This window comes from Labrus bergylta, chromosome 22 (assembly GCF_963930695.1).
Source record: "Labrus bergylta chromosome 22, fLabBer1.1, whole genome shotgun sequence".
Taxonomy (NCBI): domain Eukaryota; kingdom Metazoa; phylum Chordata; class Actinopteri; order Labriformes; family Labridae; genus Labrus; species Labrus bergylta.
Window position 1 is genome coordinate 11,240,201 of NC_089216.1, and position 18,087 is coordinate 11,258,287.

General features: G+C 41.0%; 1 protein-coding gene across 4 annotated transcripts in view; it reads right to left on the reverse strand.

The window, feature by feature from the left end:
• LOC109993388 (RNA-binding protein with multiple splicing) overlaps nucleotides 1-18,087 on the reverse strand; it is a 36,747-nt gene extending 18,660 nt beyond the window's left edge. The window contains exons 1-3 of one of the 4 annotated variants that reach the window (XM_020646338.3): nucleotides 17,631-18,087; nucleotides 3,523-3,600; nucleotides 2,298-2,336 (exon numbers count right to left, since the gene is read on the reverse strand). In XM_020646338.3, coding sequence (XP_020501994.1) covers nucleotides 2,298-2,336; nucleotides 3,523-3,600; nucleotides 17,631-17,693 — 180 coding nt within the window. In that variant the 5' untranslated portion in view covers nucleotides 17,694-18,087. The remainder of the gene's footprint in view (nucleotides 1-2,297; nucleotides 2,337-3,522; nucleotides 3,601-17,630) is intronic. The other 3 variants (XM_020646337.3, XM_020646336.3, XM_020646335.3) reach the window with 3 other exon arrangements.

Consider the following 18,087-nt stretch of genomic DNA (forward strand, 5'->3'; position numbering starts at 1 on the left):
AACCGTGGTGACAGAGAAAGGGAGAGAGAGAGAGAGACAGAGAGAGAGATGAGGGCTGGACGCTTACAAGGAGCATTCATCATTCAGCTGTACTATGCCCAAATACGGGCAGTGCGAGAGAGAGAAAGTGCATGTGAGGGAGAGAGGGAGGGGGGGGACAGAAAAATGAGAAAAGATAGAGAGAGAGAGAGAGAGAGAGAAGAAAGACAAATGAAGGGGAAAGAGGGGTTGAAAACAAGAATGTAGAGGTGAAAGGTAAAAGTAGAAATGAAAGAAAGCGAGGCATCTTAAGAACTCTGTAAATAAGCCTGTCAACAGAAAAACAAAGCAATATATTCCTGTTCACATTTATTTCACAGCTGCTTGTTTTCTATTCTGATGACATCAGTCCAGAGCCGTGCACACGATTGTGAATGTGAGGAAAATAAAATGAAATTGAAAAAAAAAAAAAAAACACAGATGCAGGCAGGCTTGGTTTACAGATTTCTAGCCACCACAACATCTCCAAACAAAGAATATAACGTTAAATTTTTTGGGGAAAACACAGCGCATATGTGTTTGGATGTTGGGGGGGGGGGGGGGGGGGGGCTGAGGAGATAATCTCCAAACATGTTGCTCCCATAGGGGCCCACTGCTGCTTGTGTGATCTGAAAAGCAGTGTAGGGTTATGGGAATTTTAAACGAGAAGGGAAAGAGGAGGAGAAAGTGGGGAGGGGGAGAAATGAAACCAAGAAATAAATAAAAAAGGGACTAAGTGAAGACGTCAGAAGGAGGATGTGTAACTGGAGTATAAATAGAAAAGGTCTGAGATCTGGCTCTTACTATATATGGAGATGGCTGTGTGTGCTCGGACAAGGAGGAAAAGTGAGATCGATTGATTTCTACATCGTAATTGTCATAAGTGGAGGAGAGGCGCTCAATACAAAGACAAGCAGGAGGAAATTTAAGGCAGGTTGCAAGACCTGAAATAAGCATCTGTGACTTATGGCCCCGAAGAAGAAGGTGGCAATTATGAAAATAGGAGGCAACGTTGGAAGGTGAAAACAAAGGCCAAAGAGCACAAAGATCTGCTGAGTGACTCATTTATTCATTTAACAAAGAGGAAAACCTGCCCAGACCACATCGTCCATATTATGAATGTTGGAGTCCTTTAATTTAGATGAATAATAATTTGGCCTCAGCCACAATAAAAACAGCTAAATTAAATCGATTAATCATTTTTATTCATATCAAATTAAAGAGGAACTGTTGTGATGATGCTGAGTATGAAGTGTTGCACCTGCAGCAACTTTCAGTATGGTGTTAAGGTGGCTAACATACACCTGTGAATGAATACATGACCTCAAAAGTTGTTTACTGGCTCATCTCTTGAGCCATGATACACATTTGTTTATTGTTTTCTATCACTATAAATTGAATGTTTGACTGATTGTAGGAAGTTTTGGTTACTTTCTAGGTAATTACAGACCTAACAATGCATTGACTAATCTTGAAAGGGACTGACAGATAAATAAGAAGAGAAAACTTGGTAATTGCAGGCCCAGACATTTTTTAAGTATTTAGCTGCTAATTGCCTTTTAAAGTTTATTTAAAGAATGCAACCACAATGAAATACAGGACGGGAAAGCCCCAATCTGAGCAATAGGATTTGACTTGATCTAAAGAAGTTTCACCACCAGAAGAAAAAAGCTTTCCTTTGTTCTTAGTTTTAGAGGTATTATACTCGGCATATTCAGTTTAAATCGCCCTAAACCCTTCTAATGAGCTTGTCATGTCTTTATGGGAAACAGTGTAATGTCGTAATAAGAACACTGACATGAAGCTAAATTGCTTAAGTCTGGATGTGGACACCTGCCAGCTGAGCTCATTTTCAGTCCCGCACCCCTCAAGGCTAAACTCAAGCGTCAGTTTTGGTCTTGTCACAACGCTCGCTTTGACGCCTTAAAAAATCTTTTCCCCCGTCTCCCTTCCCATCCTCGCACATCCCACCAGTCTGCAACTGCAAGCACACTACCCGACTGCCAAAGGCAAGTTGGTGCAACTCTTTTTCCCTTCCCTCCCCCCAATGAAGTTTCTTTTTTCTAACCCAGCTACTTCCTGACAAAGTGTGCTAATCCTTCACAGTCAACAAGAAGAAAACCACAAGAGGGAAGAAGCAGAACAAAGGACGTAGGAGGAAATTAAAGGTGTAGATGAGCCAGAAATTGGGATATGTATACAGTAATAACATAATGAAAGACTGACTGATGCCTTCACTTTGCATAGGAAAACATCCCTTATTGTGCGGTGTAGCTTACCTGTTTCGAGGTGAGTTTTATCAAGGAGCCTTCATAGCCCTGAGGAAAAAAGATAGAGACAATGTCAGCACTCTTAACTTTGTGTATTGTTAATAAGCAAAGCTTAAACTTGATGGGAAGCTCAACATAGCAGCAGGTCAGACTTGAACCCAAGCCGCCCACTTGGAGGACTGTAGCGTCCACTAATGGGGTGCGACCTAACAGCTCAGCCCTCAGTGCCTCGACTATGTCTTCTTGTCAAGAATGGACAGAAGTATTATGTCCAATGAGTTATGAGCAGGTTACTTACAGAGTGGCTGGAGAGGAGGATCTGTAAAGATTTGTGGGCCCTTTCCTCACTTGTTATTTGGATATACATGACTGACTCTGTGTATCCTGTATTGGGTTGAGTCTCTATTTGTCCTTTCTGGCTAGAGTAGGATCTAATGTGGACTTTTTTTCTCTCCACATGTTGTTGTTATTGTTAAAAAAAAAAAACCCAAAAAAACAGACACTTACATACACACTTTGGATATTTACTTCACTTGTTGAAATGACATCATAATAAGCAATAAGAACCAACACAGACACTGGCGGACTCATTTCTAATGCAGACTTTTAAGGTTAAATGTAAGTTATGATTCTCGTTTCAAAGCGCTCTTAAGACCATACTGACTGGTTGTTGTGTTTCACTTGATTAATTGAGATGTACTGCATCAATACTCATGCTATAAACAATCTACTTGGCGTATATGCAACAAGCTTTATTCAATAGAAATGGATGCATAGTGATTGTCTCGTTATTCACTTGAACAGTGCTGCTGCTGTCCCATTAAAGTGCATTATTCAAGGGCGACAGTCCAAAAGGCTCCCAGCATCTACCTACATGCATTCACCTGAGCTCAACTCTGGGACGCTTTGTGCCTGTGACAAAGTGAGGTTTCTGAGGTGAAGCAAATAGCTTTGTTTTTGTATCGCAGGCAGCGAGCCATTTTTCCATGACACACACACACACACACACACACACACACACACACACACACACACACACACACACACACAAAAGCTTCCCGTGGATCAAGATGTGATTGAAACTCGGCTTAAGGCGCACAGACACTTGAACCTCGCGGGAGAGTTTCCATTGCCATTTATTTCATCACCATTAATGGAGGTCCCATTGACTGGTGGAAAGAAAAAAGCTGCTAAGAATAGATGCAGCCCATCCATTTAAAACATACAAACATACCTTAAATGGTCTGAACAGGAGATAGAGCTCCCGCGGCTTAATATCCAGTGGAAGCCCGCTGACAAATAGTGTTCGGACCTGAGGAAGACAGGAGAGATCATTTATTTTTCATTAACCTCCAGCCATTGTTAATAGGTGATTTGCATACATGACAGTAACAGATGAGGTAATAAGGACACTGAAAATAAGTTAATAGTTCTCAAGGTAGGCTGTATACTAACGGCAGACTTTTCAAACCCTGATAGGGATGTGTTTTAGCTCACCAAACACACCCACACACACTATCACACACACCTTTCTACAGTGAGCATATTGTGTTCTCCTGTGTAATCTACAGCCTGCTGTGTTTTATGGCAATCCTCCCTCACAGCTCTGGCCTCTGTTTTACATTTGAACTCTTCAACTTGCAACTTGAGCTGGCGTTGCTGGGGAATCACAATGTATATGTTAGCAAAAGGGAGACTAAGAGAGAATGTCCTTGTTGTGGTCCTCAATGAGTCTGAGAAGGTGGGAAACCACAGCACGAGTAACATGAGAGAGAATACAAATGTGTTTTCAGGCAGAGATGTTGTTATCATGTGAATGGTTTACTGCATTAAAATTCAGGGTTGTCACAAGAAAAAAAAATCAGCTGCAAGCTGTACTGTTTGAGGGAGGATCTCAATATTAAACTGTTGTGAAAACGAACCTTTTTTCACTGCATATTTTTCCTCTAACCTCACTCTCAACTTTAAGAAATGAAAGAGTTAGATTACATCGGTGAGTAAGAGCTACAAAGGGCTGATAGTGAGGTGTGCGGGGGTTGAACTCATGCTGAGTCAAAGGATCAAATTAAAATAATGCTTTGGAACTACAAGAAGGTACAAGAAATTGTCTGTGCACTTAAAGAGTTCAACAGAAATATTTATTGAAGCCTGACATTCAAATATCAGCCAAAACTTAGCTTCCTTTGCTGTAGCTTATGTAGAAGTGTGTGAGTGTCTCGCATTGTCAGAAGCACCAGCGTGTATGTAAAGGTTACAGGTTAGCATATCAACTAGCACGTCGACACTGGGATTTTAGAAATACATGTGTTGTGTTTCATGTTAAGATTGGACACCCTCCCAAAGAGAAACATGAAAAAATACATGAAAATTGAAGAATTAAAAATACTTATTCTTTATGAAGCCGGAACCATAAGCAAGTTAGCATAGCAAAGCAAGAGAAGAAAATAGAAAACTGCTAGCCAAACTGTTATCCATCTCCTTACTAAACATCTCTTTAAATCGGGTTTGTTTAATCCATACAAAATTGAAAGTGTGAAACTAAGATGCTACAATGCTACAGGGCTCTAATGCAACATGTGTAGGCTTCGGGCTAAGCTAGTGTTATTTTTTTCTACACATATCATTTCACCCCTTCAACAACACAATCAGCATCCTGGCCACCATGTCTCAAAAGGCTTGTTTGAACAGCAGCAGCTCCTTCAAAAAAACGAGACACATCAGCTCCGGCGGCAACCTTTAGTCAACACAGACATCGCAGCGCTACACGAAACAGGTGCTGAGATGTCGTACCACAGCTTATGAATGCAGATATGGTTACATTTGGGAGGGGAGGAAACAGGAAAGTTGTATTTCTTGTAATAACATGTAACATGTAATAAAAGAAGATGTGTATGAGATAAATATAATACATGGGTTATTTTTCTTTTTAAAAGCAAGCATGCTCACTCTACATGGATTGACGTGGATGAAATTTCTCTCATACACTTGTTCTGGTGAAATTCATAACTATTGTTCAGTGGATCACCCTGAGTCAAATCCGACTTAATGTCAACCTCTGCACCAAGATAACCAAGGTAACGTAACAGGCACTAATCACTCCTCATACCTGTAATTATCTCATGATTGAAGTTGACTTGGTACAAGAAAATAATTGCTTTAGTGCACAAGAGAGATACAAAAAAAAGAAAACTCAAACTGTAAATCAGAGCGACTCCAGCTTACACACCCACATCAATACTGTGATAGTGGATTTTGAAAGAATAATTGAATTATTCAATATTCTGATTCAATTTAAGGCGGAATTTTGAATAAAATTGTAGGTATGCATTACACAGGGTAGATTTAAAGCTCTTTGATTCATTAAGTAGTAGATTTACAACTCAGGAGACAAAGGAACTGCTGAACTAACACTACACATCATTCCCACATGTAACCTGATACGCACCACTGATGCCAAAGGCAGAGCAACACACAAACAAAGCAGCTTAGCAACTGGGCGAGTGATGGCTGGAGAGTGCCAAACCGGCCATCCAGCCAACAAATCTCACCTCAGCGCCTTTCTCACCTTCGCCTCTTATCTTATCTTATCTGAGCCGAGCTGAACCCCGCGGGGCCCGTCACTGGGCTCTGTCTCTGGCTGTTCTGTTTAAGCAAACTCTTTTAGAGGGTCTCCTTATATGGAGTTACTCGGAACAAAGAGTCAGAACAGGATGGCATCAATCGGACACCAGCATTGGCATTCACGGACAGCTGCTGAGGCTGATTAAACTAATAGAGTGGTAGTTAAACATGCAGCAGAAATCAAAGCAGAAGCTAAACCAATAGCTGTTAAAAGAATTTAAAAAAAAAACAAGCCTAATGTGTTTGAATTTTAGGAGAATGGTTTTGATTTCTTTTTAATTTCTGCTAAATTTGTAAACATCTTGTTGAGGCAGCACTTGATCAAGTAAAGATGCCGAAAATAACTAAGTAAGAAGGTAAAATGCTGGATATTGTTTGAAGGACAGGGTTATTTTTCATTCTGAAAGTTCCTCTGAAATCAAAAATAGTGTAGAAGTTTTACCATCAACAGCGGTGCACATCTTAACAACATGTTATCAGATACCCTTATCTCTGATTTAACTCCTGTCTGCTTACAGACACTCGAGACCTAAATGTGCAAACACACAACAATGGGTCCTCTACACACCCAGAACAATGGGACATTCTTGGCTGTGTAGAACCTCATTCCTGAGACTTCCTGACGTCAGCTGTTGTGATATATGATCTGTTCGTCGTGTGTCCGGTGTGGAGCTGACTGCACACGCTGGATGAGGGATGACTCACAGGCAAATGTGTCATCAGCTCTCTCCTGCAGACATCTGCTGTTGATTACGGTATCAGCCTTTATTTATGCTGCCCCAGGACTAACTGGAAATAAGACATGAGAGTTGTAAACGATGGGTAGAGTGAAGAATCAAAGTTTCACGATGTAGTAAACTAAACTGAAGGTCATGCCTCAGGTTGAGCGGGTTCTGTGTATTCATAAAAAAGTAGAGATAAACCCTCTGCCATTGTTTTATTAGGTTATAAAAGCACTGTTTTGTTGGTTCTTCTGTGAGTCACATACCTACATTTCCATAGTGCTGAGTAGCTTGGTATGGGCTTTTGAATCATTGACCATTTATGGCATGCTCGCACACCAACAAGCAGTCAGGCTTCGATCAAAAACAGCAGTCCCTACCTACCACAAGCCAGCTGAGCACCTCACAGCCGGCTACCAGCGCAGTTCCCTGGCAACGCCTTAGTGAAGCACAGCAGTGCTTGGAGCCCCAGGCCAAAAACATCAGATCCTATTAAGGCCACTTCTGCAGCAAGTCTCAGGGGATCAATGCACCTCTAATCAGAGATCCTTGACTCCACAAGCACCGGATGAGGTCATCACCTTATTGATACTACATACTACATTTCACCTGGAAGGTTTGTGGGTGCCCCCCCCGAGAGGTGGTGGTGGTGTTGATTGTGAGTATGTGGGGGGGGATAGGACTGTCACAACAGGGGAAAAGGACTGCTAAAAACTAATTACTTTTACAATGATTTCATCTTCATCTAACAGTTTATGATGGTTTAAAAAATGTTGCAAAATTTGATTATATTATGTAATCCTTTTTTCCTTGATTTCCCAAGGACAAAAGTAAGGTCTTTAAATTGCTTTTTTGTAAAACTAACAGTAAAAAACAAACTACAAAAAACAAAACTAAGGGCAGGAAATCCTTTATTTTAGGAAATTGGAACCCGACTTTATACTTTTACATTTTTTGGTTTAAAAATTTGTCATTAAAATAGTTGGCAATTAATTTCATAATGATTATTACCGTCATTATTTCAGCTCTATGTCTAACACCTGAATGGTGGTCATTATTGCTTAAAAACGATGGATCAATTCAACAGTTCATTAACGCCACGTTCACACGAGAACAATCCTCTGACTTTCTAATGAAAGAACCAGCGCATGCACACATCCTCGTCCTTCTACAGAGCAGTGAGCTGGGGTTGTTAGTCCTGGTAACCGTAAACTACAAAGAGAGTAAATATCAGGGAAATTAAGACTGAAAGTCATGCAAGTTAACATTTCTATTGTAGTCCACCTACTCATGCTTGGCTATTGACTGAAACCTTAATGCGCATGTGTGCAAAGAGTCTACTCGGGTATGGCCCGAAGTGCGCATGTTCTTAAGAGCTCCCATTTTCAGAAGGACATTGTTTTAACAGTTTACTCGCGGACAAAGACTCACTGTTCTCTAAAGTTTGCACTCTGGGATCTGTTTTCAAAACCTTCCTTTTTCAGGCACCCAAAATGCCGTTGTCATGTAGACGAACCACCGAAACACAACAAAATGTTGCAGCTTTTGGATGACATTTTTGATTAAATTGTTTTTTTGGGGAGGTTTTTGTGAAAATCCGCTGCTGAATAACTTTGTCAATAAATTGATCATATAATCCAAGTATGGTTTCTGTCCTATGGGGGTGTCTTTTTTTTATATTTTGCTTTAACAAAGGTCAGGTGGTCGAGATGTTCAACTATTAAGACGCTTATAGAGACTGTAAACAGGCAGACAAGTTATATAAACCACTTATTTCTGTGCAAAACCCAAAAGTGAGCAGAACAACTGAAAGACAGCAACAATCCCTCCTCGATAATACCCATCAAGACACAGCGGATGGCAATGAGTCTGGTTCTGCCTGAGGTCCTGTTAAAATAACTTTTTTTCTTGCCATTGTTGCAAAGTGCTTGCTCATTGCTGAATATTTTGGGGTTTCTGTAAATAATATAAAGTCTCATGAGAACTTTTGTTGTGTTTCTGTGCTTTTTAAACACAATTTGACTCATTTATACATTTTAAACAGCTTATAGGTTTGCTAAAGAAAACTTCAGGTACTATTTTTATGTTCCTACTTATTTTTTAACCTCCCCAAAGGTTCAGCTGACCTTAAACATTGTTTCAAATCTGTCTGCTCGTTTGAGAACAATGGGAGTATAACATTTCAGGCAAGTCTGATAGCTCATGTTTCTTGCCCTGTCTTCCTTCTTCTGGGATGTTATCTTTCGACTGTGTCTGTGTAATTCTACAGAAAGAAGTGACGGTCAAACCTCCAGAATTAAGATCCAAGCTGTAATGAACCAGATTTGTCATTAAAATACGCCAGATGAAGGAGCAAAATTACAAAGGATGATCAATTTAGAAATGAGGGGGAAAAAAAGCATCTGATGCTAAAAATATCAGCAAAGGGAGGATTGTTTTTCTTGCTTCAATGCAAAAAGTCATGTTGACTAAAAATGTAACTCAAGGTGTGAAACAAAGAGACAAACCATCCAGCTGAGTGTAAAATGTCATGACGCTTATAAAAATAACAAATCCAAAAGTTCACAGCTTCAGCGTCATTCAAAACGTGCATTAAAACATTTTAATGCAGGGCAATTTGTCAGCTGTTGTAAAAGCTGCTTGATTTGTCTTAATAAATGTCCCTGCCGCTTATTCATGTGTCATTTCTATTCAGCGTGCGTTGCAGACTTATAAAATCTGTAACACCTATGGCCTGAAATGCCTCATTATAATCTGTGTGACTTTCTCAGATATCTGCCCTGACTTTAACTGAGAGCTTTTTTGACCGTTCATTCCGGCTGAAATGAGGGACACGACCTTGGCGCGATGTGAGATGATAGCTCTCTGTGTGTGTGTGTGTGTGTGTGTGTGTGTGTGTGTGTGTGTGAGAGTGTGTGTGTGTGTGTGTGTCCGCCAGCCAAGTTATTAGACAGAGGGCCTTCAACCCAGATGTGGCAGGACACGGTTTTAACCTTGAAGCCTTGAAAGTGAAAGTACAGTGGATTATTGTAGCGCGTTTGTACATTCGCTTAATTTTTTAAGAGAAGAAAAACTGTATTATACAATTTGCTTCTTACTTTGTTGATCTGACATCAAAGTCTGCCTATAAGCCTATTTGAACTCAGAGCAAGTTGAGTTTTATTGCATCAGTTGGGCGCCACGTTATTAAAAAAAATAGACTGACTGACAGACTCCCACACTCCTTTGCTATCTGAGTTGTCTCTGTTCAGTGTTGGCACCGCTCTCCATCATCCTCAGGGTTTTTTCTCCTCCTCTTCCGTGTCTGAGAATGTGAAGAGTGAGAGACTGCAGGGCTGAGAGAGGTGTCAAACGACCATAAATGGATGACTCCATATGTGCGTTAATCACCAGTGTTTGAGGGGTCGAGTTTCACATGCGGGGGTCAGAGATTAGGCAGGTAAGACGCAAGTTATAGAGCAGGTCAGAGGGCAGCTGTTGAGGTTGAGCACACTCCAAACGTCAATTTAGCTATGAGACTTTCTTTGTTTTTTTCTCTCTCTCTCTCTCTCTCTCTCTCTCCCTCAAGTGCTTTTGAGCAACAATTACGGCTCAGTGAGGGCCTGTAAATGTTCCAACAGGTTAACCTTTAAAAGACATTTAAAACAAATGACCTAGGAAAGGCAAGTAAGCGCTCACTTCACTGGTTTTTTCCCCCCATTCTCTTACTCTTTTCTTCCTAGCTCTGTTAAAAGTTTCCACTGCATTGAACGTAGACTGGAAAAGGCGTCACCAAAAAGGAAAGCGTCAATGTGTTATTTGGAAGACGTGTCGTTGAAATGAGCGACATCTTTGCTCGTCGGCTTAAGAGTTCGTCAAAATCCTTCACACCAGTTTGCGCTCTCCTTCCTTTCTCTTATCTGATGACTCCTGGTGAACGGACTTAACATTCCTCAGCGCTCATTAACGTGAACTAATCGGCCAAGTCCGACCCTGCCTTTTCCTGGACTCCCTTTGTTGCCGCCTGCCCCGAGTGGACACCTTACACTGTTTGGTTTAGAGGTTGGGTGGGCAGAGGGTTAAAGTGTCCCAAGCAAGTGGAGACAAAAACAACAGCAGATACTCAGTCATGCTTTGTGTCTCCGTGAGGAAATGTAAGCCTTCTGCTAATATGTTCCCATTATGTGCAGCTGTTCCTCATTGTGTTTACAAGTGAGAGCACTTAGAGACCTGTATTTTCAGGATAACCAATAATTATGACTTTGCTTCAACTTGGACACTCTGTGATCCATGTTTTATTAATGTTTCAGAACTGTGACTTGCTTGAATGTGTAACTAAACAGTGTAAACTGAGGATACTGTTCAAATAAAGAAGGTCGGCTTATGTTTTTTTTAAACCTTGTTTGTTTGTGTTTATCTGTTTTCTAATGGACTTCTGAGTCCGTCAATAACAATGACGGTGATGTAAAGCTGTTGATGATGATGACGTACCGTTGAATTCATACAAAATCATGTAAAAAAAAAAAACTCAATTCAGCGCACACAAGATTTTGCAGCTATAGCTTTAAATGCTCTTTTTTATGCCTGGTAGCTTGTGGTGGGTAGTGTTATTGAACACTAACTTTTTATCTACTTTTGTAATTTACTAAATATTTATTATTAGCATTTATTCCATCTTTCTCTCATAATCAATTTTTACATTTGCGATGTTTACATGGACGCTAAATAAAATGATTTGATAGAGACGAGCATCAATCATATATATATATATAATCAGAAGAAAAGCATTTTGCTATGCACAAGTTTTGTCCAGCTGGTCTCTTCTGCCGGAAATAGCAGAAGAAGAACCTTTTTTTTTTTTTTTTTCCAAAATGTACTGACATCATACACTTGAAACAATATTTTTCCCTGATGCTGCTCGCTCAGTACTGGATACTTCTTCTGCGATTGAACACGGGGGGAGAGTGCAGGAGAACATTCACATCACACATTAAGGAGTTCATGTAAACACAGCACAACAGTCAAAGAGGCTGCGGTTTTACAAAATCCCCCTCTAACGGTTTAGTACTTAAATGAATCTCACTTGTGGGTCTTTTAGAAAAAGAATGATTTTCTACAGTTTCTAAGTAGTTGCAGATTAATCCATCGATTTATGAATCCATCAGCTAATCATGTCAGTGTTATGTTGATCACTCATATTACATAATAATAAAGTTAGCCTGACAAACCACAACAGGGACTTTTGTGTGAACTGGATGACACAAAACAAAGAAAGCAAATCTCATTTTCCTGGAAGTATAAAACCAGTCGAAGAATAAATAACTTAACATTAACTATTTAACTGACTAATCCAAAACGAGCGTACTAACATACTCATTATTCAACTTTTCTTCCAACTTTTTGAGCTAATCTTGAGCGGTTTGACCTTGCATTGCTAACTCTCGCTGGCCGGCCAAAAAGACTGTTGGCACTCAGTTCTCCTGGTTACCGTTCTGCCTGGCTCGCTCCTGCCGTTAGGACTCTTCCCATGACCATAAAAGGTCCTTCTGTTCAGAGATCTCAGGGTCATGCTTTCAACGTATGGGGCGATAAGGGATAAGGAGTCTGTCTACTTGGGACTAAAATGGGCAAGGGAAGTGAGTGAAGGCAGGATGGAGAAGAAAAAGTGGCAAATCATAAACAGTACCAGGGTGGAGAGAAGAAGGGAAGGAGGGACAACGGAAACAGCGAGAGAACAAAACAGAAAGGGACGAAAAAGGCCAAGAGAGGAAAGAAAGGAGAGGAGGAAATGGAAGGGGAAGTCAGATAAAAGTGAGGAGAGGAAACAGGAGTGAAGGGGCGAGGACGGATTAGGGGTGTTAGACGTAAAGAAATTACACAAATTAAAGAATTACTTAAAGAGAAGGCGGGCTCAGAGAAGCAACACTGGTGGATAATTATAGCTTGTGAGTTAGCATATTAAATGGGATGACAGAACAAGCACATAAATGTGCAGTATGACAAAGCAAGACAAGATGGCCGACGCTGTCTAGGCACCGGCACACACTTCTTCCATTTGAGTATCATTAGCTACAAAGCGAACTCAACGATGACAAGTGGGGCATTTAAAGGGAAACATATGAGAGACTTCACTCCTCACTCATGGTCAGTTTTATAGTTTATATATAGCTGTGGTTATAAATATATTCAAATATCTTGTGCAATTCTTTATCTGATTTCTTTTTTTCTTTTTTTTTTCCCTTCCCTCCTCACATCAGGATCCTTTGCCAGCCGTTCCTGACGCTAAGCCTTGTTGTTGTCTTTTCAAATACCTCTTGTCGCACAGCTGACAAATGGCTAAGATAAGATGACAATTCCCTGCGCGCTTTTATAAATAAACTCCTACCGATCCGACGGAGAGCAGGAGCTACAGTTTGTGTGCCTGTGTGAGGGCTTTTTTTTTATTGTGTATACCTTCCCGTTTTTGAGAGTATATTATCGTCTTCATCTACAGTAAATCTTCTCTCCTTTCTGCCCGTTCACGGCCACTTTCCCGTCTTGAGCTCCCCTCTGTTAACGTTTCATGTCACAGAGCGTTAATACATCGCCGTGCCCTTTTCATAGATACATGCACACAAGTACGGACCACACACACACACGCTCCTCAGCGGTGTGTTACGGAGAGATGCTGCCTCCCCTCGGCTTTCGTCATGCTAACTCCAGCAGCACCACTCCCCCCACCGACGTCTCCCCCCCACCCCCGCCACAGAAAAAGGTCATGCTGGCCACATGACCCCGCTATTCGAAGAAGAACCTGGTGGATACCCAAAGCAGGCCAAGCACAATCCAATTACACCCCAGGGAGACGCGGCGCATTTGCTGAACTCTGCTCGAGTTATATCCTGTTTCTCTTTGGGGGCGCTTGTAAAGATCCACTTCCATGTTTATGGACAGTCAAGAACTAGAGTCAACAGATGTTTTACGAGCTTCAGACTCCTGCTCAGAAGTCCAGCAAGGGTCAATTTACAATCACTATGATCATGAGTATGATTCCAACTGAATGTGGTTTAATCCTAAATGAAACAATAAATGTGCAGAGACCCTTTGCACACTTTATCTGTCAAAAAATGAGGTGCATTTAGAGTGGGGGGCCTCCGATGTAGAGCGGGCTGCACAGGTCTTCACTTAAATAAACACAAGTCAGCTTGTGGGAAATTGACAGCAACAAGGTTGAAGGTCAAGCTTAGTCGGCTGACTCGGTTAGCTATGATGCATTCCATGAACTCACAACATGTACTGCTTGTCCTCACCTCTCTCCCTCTTCCATCACCCCCCCCCCCCCCCCTCTTCACTGTCTGTTATTTATTAACACAAAACAGGCCTAACAATAATCTGAAGTACAAATTATTATTTCCATAACAGATTAAACATCCTGCTGTTGTTTTTTTCTGTTAATGAGACCAAGATAATGGAGAAACCGTCTGTATCCGTTTCCCTAAGCACACAATGAGCTTTGCTGCTTGTTCTGTCTGAAACTCGGTCCAAAACATTAAGTTATCCCTGTTATAGTTACACAATAGAGAAGAGGTGCACATTCTTACATTTAACACACTTTAAAAAAAAAAGGGAAATCTTTAACAGTTTTGCTCGACAGATGACATACCGCCGGTAAATCATAAATCGTTATTGATTATTCTGCGGATTCTGAGCGTGGTTTATAAAGACAATCAGCTTCGGTGATAGCTAAAGGACACATGAATTTATATAAGCGGATTCAAATAGGTCATAAATCATCTGAGTTTTTTGGCAAATCTATAAAAAAATCTTATCCTTAAGGCACAAAAATAGGTAAATACAATCTCGATGTGAAACATTTTTGGTTAGCTGTTCCTTCACTGCATGCAATGTCAGGATATGTTACCTTCCTTATAACACAAACACGTCTGGAGTTTGTCACCTCACCTCTGTCATCGGTAATATACATCAAAAAGTTAAGGAAAACATGTGCAACTGTACTGTTAAACCATCTACAAATCACCCTTTTCAGTACAAAAATCAGATCTACTTGAACACCCTGCAGGTTTCTTTGTCCATACAAGGCGTGGAAACCACAGCTGGTCTGAGAGTATCTTAAACATCCACCACACAAGAGTCAGTCTGTCACCTCAACTACATCAGTGACCCGCTGAGTGCCACCGCATGTGAAAGCCTCCAGAACACCTGATAATAAAGCTTATCAAAATCTGCCTGCAAGATTAGATGCTGCAGGGGGAGGGGGGGGGGGGGGGGGGGGCTCCAACCTGCATACCTCGCCTGCAACAGCACCATGTTTGGTAAGCGCTGGTTTACATTAAGCATCACAGAGCTTTGGTTTACAGTGAAGATGGCTGAGCAGTGAAGCAGGCAAGAGAAGAAGAGCTCGCTACAGCACTTTAGTGGTGAGAATCAGTGATCCATTGAGTCACATACTACACTGTGCGGAAAGAAGAAAATGAGGAGGAGGGAGCGGGGGGGGGGGGGGGGGAGGAGGGGGGGGTTCTGCTGCTGTTCAGCATGTGAGAGTCATACCAGAGGTTGTTAAACTTTGGCTCCCCCACATAAGGTCATAGTTTATGGCTACTTCAGTGCAGTTTGGCGTTTTACATGAACTTGCTACTGTGATAATCATGAATGTTTCCACACAGGAGAATCAGATGGAGAATGTGATACAAAACAAGATGGAATATTGTCACCTGATCGTCGTTTATGTAGGTACGTATTTTGCATCTCTGCAAAAGATGATAGAAGTGAAAGTCGTACTCAGAAATGAGTGCCGTTATCATGAGTCACATCATGTGTATTTCATTTTCAGTAATGCACACCTGCCTACAAAAACGGCGGCTTTTATATGCGAGTGTGGATGTGGATGTGGATGTGGAATGTCTCTCCAAAACTTGCTTACTTACACACATCATTACACAAAAGACAAAGTGACGTTCTCTTACATTACATTAATTCACCAGAGTAAATTTAACTCCCTGCCAGCCTGGGTGGCTTCCAACATTTCTACAACCATTAAGAGTCCTCCGGCCATTAATCTCTCTCTGTCTGCCTTTTACACAATACATAAACCGTGTCTCGTCTCGTCTGGTCCTGCTGCTTGCAGAGGTTACAGAATTTTAAACTTGAGAGAGAACGGTTTATTCTGACCATTTCTCGATGAATTGTTTGGTCCACTAAAACATAACAGCCTTGACATTGTGAATTGCTTATTTTGTCCAACAAGTCTGCTTTTTTTTTTGCTTTTTTTTTAAACTGGACTCAACAACCGTTTGTCTTTTGTGTCTGAATGATGAATTAAGTGTTATCTAGATTATGGAAGAAGAATTAAGTAAAAGGGTAACTTTACAGCTAATTCACTAAAGATTGAATCGTTACTGATCTAAAACAAAGCAGTCAGACGCTAGAATGAATCGTGTGTAAGGTGAGAAACTGTCATTTTCTTGGTTTTTTTGTGCGCTGTAGTAAAAAAAAAAAAAAAAAACACATCTAGTTGAAGTGTAGACGTTTAACCGCTTACTGCTGTTAAAGCAATCAATCAAATCTAAAAAAAATATTCAGGCCGGTTAAGGTTATGGAAAAAATTGCACAAAAAAACCCCCCTGCTTTCTTGATTATTATGAAATTAAACTGAACATCTTTGCATTTTGTACTGCCATGTCCTGAAAGAAAAAAAAAAAAAAGAAGACATTTGATATGCATGCTCTAAATCCAAACTCTCCATCTGGTTCCTAAGAAGTCGGTTGCCTCCTCTGCAGCTCATCTGCAGAAAGCTACACTCACTGACTCCATCTAAGCTCAGCTGTGGACCAAATATGGTGTTGCATCGGGTGCGTTTTGGCTATTCAGTTACAAAGTGACGAACCGAAAACCGAGCCTTAATCAAATTGCTCCAAGAGAAATATGTGATATAATCTGATACACCTTTCTTACATCACTCTGCCGCGGATGTGTGGAGCTCTGAAATAACAAATCTGTCGTTTGCGTAGAGATACTTCGGGGGGGCCAAAGAAAATCGCCTCATGCGGAGAGAACTATAAACCAATTTACTAAGAAAGACATGTTATGGATCTAGATTATGCGATGTTTACCCAGGAGAAGAGGAAGAGCTGGGCTATTATCCAGCAAGTTAGAAGGGAAATGGAATACCTCACCTTTTTTTTTTTCTGTTTTGTTTTAGACAAACAACATCATTCTGGTGTGTTAAGACATAATTAAGTCTAGTAGATTGACTACTCTTGCTGGACTGTAGTGCAGCAGACCTGTGCTACAAAAAGTAGCCTTCATGTTGCAGCAGCAGATATTTGAACACTTTATTCGCCCCCCCTCTGGCTCCGGATTCCTGAAAGTAGTGATTTTCAGTGTTGTGTGAAGTTTGGCTTAATGGTACAGTAAGCAACAACTTTCAACACTTGGAGTTACTTTCTTGCAAACTGTAGGAAAGTTACTGATCATCTCCAATAAAGTCCTGGCTTCAGAACAGTTTCAGGAACGTATTATATGTGATTCATCAATTATAAAGTCCTTCCTTGATCCTCACTTTTTCACTCTGGAGGGATAGAGTATTACTTACTTCACTGTTAATAAATAAAGAGAAAGAACACGGCTGACTTCAACTTGGATGTAGATACAGTAAGAGGTAGCGTATAAAGGAGAGGTTATGTGAACTCAATTAATTGAAGGATGAAGAACAGGACAGGTGCACAATTTAATAAAAGAAAATTAGATTGAGTGAGAAAGTAATGAGTGCATACTGCAGTAAGTTAGCAGACGGACTGTAATAAGCTCACTACTCTGTTTTATCGCTCAGAATTCAACAAAAACAGAGACATTAAAACGTTCAAAGTCATGTAAGAATATTTAAGTTACACTACAGGTTACAAAGTATGAAATGTGGTTAAAAACAACTGCCGTCCCTGCGGCGCTACAATGCTGTGTAAAGATGCCGTTATGCGTCACGTAACGACCTGTTCAAATTCAAATTGCAGGTAGAGGCGCTTACCTCCTCTTCGTGGTTGGTGAATTCACTCTGCTCGTTTTCTTTCTCGATTTTGTTGTTATTCATTCTGAGTCGGGCTCTTTTCTCGCCTTCACGTGGACTATCTTCTTCTTTTTCTTTTTCTTTCGTCCTTCGTTTCTGTGAGGCTCCTTCCTTCTGCTCCAGGACCCCAGATATTAAAAGCCCCCTCGCGTCCGGCCGCTGTCTTACTGACCCGGGCTTCCCACTTGTTTAGCGACACCGACGATGACTAAAATGTAACTTGTTTTAAAGAAGAGAGGGGTGGTGGGGGGGGGGAGAAAGTCGGCTGTGAGAAGTGTTTTCTGTGCAGGCGGATATTCCTCAGCATTCCCTGGAAAGCTTCTCCGCAGGCTCTCTTTTTTTTTTTTGCTGTTCCCAAAATGAAATACAGTAAATGTTCAGTGGACTGCGCCGCAGGCAAACTTCTCTCCTCATCTCC